General features: G+C 35.8%; 1 protein-coding gene across 2 annotated transcripts; it reads right to left on the bottom strand.

Annotated features, from left to right (window-relative positions):
* Positions 1-1163: 1163 nt before the first annotated feature.
* Positions 1164-5983, bottom strand: LOC125236695. 2 transcript variants are annotated; one of them, XM_048143607.1, is made up of 3 exons: positions 5861-5983; positions 4828-4950; positions 1164-1594 (listed from the first exon to the last, which is right to left on the bottom strand). In XM_048143607.1, exons 1-3 carry the CDS (start codon positions 5900-5902, stop codon positions 1424-1426), a joined length of 336 nt encoding a protein of 111 aa, XP_047999564.1. In that variant the 5' UTR covers positions 5903-5983; the 3' UTR covers positions 1164-1423. The 2 variants fall into 2 exon arrangements, with proteins under 2 accessions (XP_047999564.1, XP_047999565.1); XM_048143608.1 differs by lacking the exon at positions 1164-1594 and adding an exon at positions 4224-4359.
* Positions 5984-6434: the final 451 nt, after the last annotated feature.

The following is a 6434-nucleotide window of genomic DNA, read 5'->3' as shown; positions in this document are numbered from 1 at the left end:
TCTTCAATCGATTGATTATTCGAATACTTTTTTCTAAACTAATTTTAGGAACAAATAACACATGATCTTTTTGTTGATGTATTTGTATGCTAAGCATATAAATACGAAAATTCCCGAGAGAATAAGATAGAAAACTATTATGCACTACATCTGTACCATGTGAGTTCTAATTATTATCATGTAAAGGTACCGTTTAGATCGGGGCCATTCAGACTACGATACTAAAGTGCAGATGGCCCATGTGTGTTTTTAATTTTAATTATCATGTAACATAGTATTCATAATTTGCTATTATAAGTGTGTTTTACACAATTGTGTATTTGAAAATGGTTGCTAAATTACGTTCACTAAAGTTATCAAGCCGATAAAGTTTGCCACTTTCCGACGTATTGGTGTGATAGAAAGGAACAAACGAACTTTATCGGCTTGATAACCGTAGACTTGAACTTTATTAATAAGGAGGTTAAAGTTTACTTAAACTTTAGGCCTGAGATACATTGACCAACAGTTATATAACATTACACAGGTAGATCCATGAATACTTTTTAATTATTGTACCTCAGGTTTAATATAATTCTACAACCGTGCTTGATCTAAAACTAAGTTATTGGCACATAGTTCGATTACAGTAAAGTTACATTATTGTTCTTAGTTAAAATCTGTGATGATTTGACTAGTAATAACTTCATAAGTGTAAACGGGCCTAGTGGCCCTAGTGTGAGTACAGAAGATGTAGTGCGAAAAGATTTGCCTTCGTATTGTTACGGAAACGTACGAACGTGTCATGCTATTTCAGTCAGTCTCAGTACAAGATTTACTGACATTTACTGAGCTAGCATGACAAATACGAACGTTTCCGGAAAAATACGAACGTTTCCGGAAAAATACGAACGTTTCCGGAAAAATACATAGGAAACTCTTTTCGCACTACATCTGTAGTATAGATGATACTGATACTCACCAGTATAATAGCCGTAAGTCTGAGAAGGGAGTATGTTGGATGCTAGCAGTGCAGGGGCACTATTTTGGCACTTCTTGAGTGGCAATGTGTATGGTAAAATATCTATAAGCTTAGTATTACGAGTACTTAGTATACATTCTGCTTAGTAGATCCTTCAGGCCAGTAGTTTTAAAGTTAGCTGTATTATTATCCTGTATCGGATATATGCCTACATATACTGACCAACATACAGTTAGTGTCTTCTGTAGCAAACGTTTCATGTACCAGCCTGTTTGTCTCGCAAGTAATAAACTATGTCAGCTTGTCAGCTACCAAACTATTAGTACTAGCTTGGGCGTCGATCGCTGGTGAGCCTGCATATGCTGGTAGGCACGGCCAGTGGTACTTCTACCAGTTCCATGTAGCCACAGAAGTGGAGATAGGAAACAGGATATATGCTGTGTTGTTTATAATTTGTACTGTCTACCGCTGGTGTGCCTGCATATGCTGGTCAGCCACGGCCAGCCTCTGCCGCAGTTTAGCGAACTTCCCATGCACCAGTCTCAGCTGAGCCCTCAGCCGAGCCGACAACTCTCGTTGTAGTTGTTGGACCTCCACCAGTTCACGGCGGAGAGCAGTGTAGTCAGACCGCACCTAAGAGGACTCGCTGTGAGCTCGAGCGATAATGAGGGGTAGATGCTTTTATGTGCTGTTCAAAATAACTCTCTGATACAAGGGTTATACAATGTTTACTTGTAATTCTATAAAAATGTGATGAGAAAAGGAGAATATCACCAACCTTACTAATGCTCTTTTTAGAATGTTTTTAAGGATTTTGTTTGACAAAGAGTAACGTTTATCTACGACACTGATGGAATGCTTTTAAATAAATATTTTTGAAGATTTCCGAAAATAAATCTTCTAATTCAAGTGATTTAAAACTTGCCAACACTTGTCACTGAATTATTTTTAAAACAGTTTTAGAGCAGTGAGTCATTGCATATTTTTATGTAGCAATTTTCTACATAAAAATATCGCCATAGCCTTGTGATGCCAAAATGCTAGGCCACATAAACTGGAATAGTCGGTATCAGTAATAAAATGCTACAACTGCACAAGGTTTGGCCCAAACAAGCCACCGCTCTAAACAAAAGCATCTCCCCTCGGGTCCGACTGAGATAAAACATGACACGGATGGCGTGGCGCCCTCACTGAAGTATCGTGGGCATGAGAACCAAATACATAAAGCTGTTGTAGCTGCGTTTTACATATGGAAAATAAGTTTTACAGAACAAAAATTAAATATTGAGGCAATATTTGGTAGTGGCAGAGGAAAGTTGGCTGTGTTCCAGATGATACACATACCAATTTGTGAAGCGTATACCGTATATGAGCCTAAGTTACCTCCTTTCGATTTGAAGTTTTATAATTATTTTTCAGCTGACTTATTTTCCATTTTTGTTCATTCAAAAGTCAGGTGTATTTTCTTACGATATTTGTTATCGTTAACACTAACTCTAACATGGATTATAAATAAATAAAATAATAAATACATACATAGATTGACTAAGTCCCACGGTAAGCTCATGAAGGCTTGTTTTGTGTTATATCTCTAATTATTACATTTCATGAAAAGATAGTTATTACCTCTGATCATTCTACACTGACTTTTGAACTTTAGCGTTTGAACGATGACATTATGCTAAAGTGAAAACTGCATAACGCCATCGGTTACTCAAGTCAAGTTAACAGCTCTAGAGGCTCAGACGTCTGCCAAGTGTGTACTGCGTATTCGATGAACACAGCTTTGTGTAATCAACTGTAATGAATGTTTACCCATGCATCCACATTGCAATGTAAACCAGACAGGCAAGTAGTACGAGTGTAGATCTTTACTCTCAATTCTCAGGGCTCCAGCTTTCTCATTACATGAACTAAGTAGAAGAACACGTGTAGAACTTGTAAAAAATAGACAGCGCAGCCGGAAACGTCGTTTCTTATGAACGCATAGCTACTACTAGTTTTATTTCTGTTCCTATCTTTGTGTCTATATTTGTTGAAGTCCCACATTTTATTCAAACTTTTTACACATGTAAATTTTATAGTTGTAGTAGTATTATTGAGCAAAAGCAGTCTTCTGCTCGCATGGATGCGCTCGATCGAATATGCACTACACCTTGACAAGCAATACAGTACACTGTCTATAGTTATTGTACGCAGGTAACTGTTTAGTTGAAATAGTTATTTTATTAACCCAGTAAAGTAAATAAATTCAGATATCAGGTTTCATAAAAAAATTCTTTACAAATACTCGTAAACTTCACCTAGAAACATGTCATTTTGTACTTTTTAACCTACTTCCCGTCTACCATAAACAGTGCACTGTACCTACCGCCCTGGACAGACATCTTAGCCGCAATAACAAAACGTGTGTGCCGACCGAGGTCGGTGGTCATGAGGGCCCGTCCGCGGGCTTTGCGGCGACCGTACGGCAGCCGGGGCTAATACCGATAAGCATGATACTTGCGGCTTGGGAGATCCAGTTACCATTGTATTGCAAATTATAGGATAGATGTTCCAAGATAAATAGTTAGAATTTAAAGTGTATTTCTCTATATAAACAAAAATAGTGAACTTAATGCCCAGTTCTATTATTTGAGCTGTATTCAATCTATCTATCTATCAATGATCGGTCTGTAGGTACCCCAAAAGTAAAGTTTTGGTTGAAGAAATGTCGCTGTTACACTGACAAATTAACGAATCATCGAATGACTATAATTCGAATCGAGTCGTTAATGGCGCAGTCGGTAGGATTGGCAACACTAATTTAGAAAATTTTGTGAAAAAATCTGTATTACAATAAAAGACATGATGTAATAAAACTAAAACAAGTCCAAACCCAACGCTGGGATAGCCAAGCGTTGGGTTCGAACATGTTTTACTTACAAAGTTAGTTGTGTTTAGTTATTTTAGTTTTATTACAGTAGTTAGTTTTATTAAGGATAGCCTTTTGCTGGTGGGAACTAAAAAGTCTCTATACTGACAGTTAACATTTAGGAAGACCTTCAGCCAAAAGTGGAAGGTAAAACTTACAATAAAAGACATGATGTAATAAAACTAAAACAAGTCCAAACCCAACGCTGGGATAGCCAAGCGTTGGGTTCAGACTTGTTTTACTTACAAAGTTAGTTGTGTTTAGTTATTTTAGTTTTATTACAGTAGTTAGTTTTATTAAGGATAGCCTTTTGCTGGTGGGAACTAAAAAGTCTCTATACTGACAATTAACATTTAGGAAGACCTTCAGCCAAAAGTGGAAGGTAAAACTTTTAATACTTTATAATGGTAACAGAGATCCCAAGCCGCAGCAGAGACAGAACGCTAGTATTCTCCTGACCTTCTGTCAGCGTATATGCAACTGGCTGAAAACAAATGGTAGCTTAGTTGTGTTAGTAGGCCTTACTACAAGTACACTCTGTGAATATACACTTAACTTATTGTTGAATATAAATTCTAGATATTTATATGGGATTAATCAAAGTTTTTTAGGTAACTGACAAATTGTAAAATATTTTATACAAATTATAATTTTTTACTATTTATAATTTTTCCAGATAATATGTTTATTTATTAGTATAGTGATGTTGTGCCATTAAAACAAGAGATGTATAAAAAAATATGTACGACTGGCTCAATAGCCAAGCAATGAGTCATGTTTTCATACAAGAACTGCATAAAAATTAGACATTAATTTGTTTGCTGTAATTTAATATTTTTATATAATAATTTTCCATAATTTAAATTTTATATATCCATCAAGCAAAAGTTTATAATTTCTAAGAGTCTGTTAGTCCATTACAGTCATTTATTATAAGACAAGAGCCACCAACCTCGGAGACGGACTTGAGCAGTGTCATGACGCACATGTCCTGGCTGCTGACAGGCACGGCCAGGTCCTTCTCCCCGTCCATCTTCCACGCCAGCAGGTCCAGCTGCTCCTCAGTTTGCTGCGCCTGTAGTCACCATAAAGACATCACACTTATTAATAAGCATTTACTAAAGTTGAGCCACTTATAATTGTTTCTCCTTTTCCAATGTATTGGTACAGTCGAGTTAACAACCTGTTACAAACCAACATACCAAATATATGTATACACAACCTTATTGTCAATTGTCATAGAGACGTGTAAATATATTTTTGGCATGTTGGTTTTTAAAGATGTTTGTGTACTCAACCATATTAAAATGACATAAATTGCCACCGGTGTCCATATCTGGATGGCACACACCAATTTTTACAATAGATTTGATATAGTATAGAGGAATGCTTGAACATAAGTACTAAAATTTAATTAATATATGTATAAACCAGGGTAAGAAATGTAGAATACAATGGCACCCTCTTATTTAGAATACTCATGAGAGCTTTCTCAAATAATTGTGCTAGTATGGCCCTCGCATAGCATAGTTAGCACTATGCAAATATTTGGCACTGTTTCATGAATCATGAGCAATGGTCGTGTTTACTATCACTCTTGAATGAGTCACACATTCAATATGTGCAACTTAGATTGTGATATACGCAAATAGAATCGAACACGCAAATTAAATTTAATAAAACAATTTCACACTCATTCATCATACAGTACATAAAGAGGAAATGTAACGAAAATATTATCATGTCGGAAGTAAAGAAACAATAGGATTATCCGCCTTTCTTGAAATAAAACTTATACACGACCTTTAAAACTACTATTTGTCTATTGAAAAAAAGCACATAGAAATAACCAATATCCTAGTACCAGTAGCCTTTGCCCTTTCGGCATCCTAGCATCATTTATAGGCATATACCGCGGCACTGACCCACTTCCATAATACCGCTACAAACAAACGAAACCAACTAGAATAAGGCAAACTACTCACCGTTTCCTCTAGATCTTCCATCGTAATTTCTTTGTCAGTCATATTTAAGCCGTAATTGCGAAATTTTCAGTCAATTCATTAGAAAAAAAACATTAGCCAGAAAAAGCGAGGCGACCATTTTCAGGAAACTGACGTTTATTATGGATGGGCTAATTTCCCGATACAAATGCAAAACGTGTTTAACTGTGACGAAAATAACGTACTAACTTTTGCTGATTGCTTCTTTAATACTTACAATATAAGGTCTAATTAAGCTTATTACAAGTTCAGGATTGTTGATAATTAGTAAAATTGACCCAACGTAAATGCATCATGAAATTGAAACGTCAAATCAAATAATGCGTTTAGTTATTGCAATAAATAACTATACGCACGTATACCAAGACGTGAGTATTATATTCTTTGACGTATACTGTGTTAGCGTGAATAAAAAATGGTCATAAAAGTGTAAAGTTTTCTTTCTAAAGTTTGATTGCACTACTAAACATACATTTAAAGTCTGTCCCGCAACTTCTGTGTCCAAAAAATGGGACAAATAAAAAAAAAATGTAAGCGTCAGTGCTAGGTGTTAATG

Source organism: Leguminivora glycinivorella, chromosome 19 (assembly GCF_023078275.1).
Source record: "Leguminivora glycinivorella isolate SPB_JAAS2020 chromosome 19, LegGlyc_1.1, whole genome shotgun sequence".
Lineage (NCBI taxonomy): Eukaryota > Metazoa > Arthropoda > Insecta > Lepidoptera > Tortricidae > Leguminivora > Leguminivora glycinivorella.
Note: the sequence above shows the minus strand (reverse complement) of the source record. Positions and strands in the feature narration are given on the sequence as shown.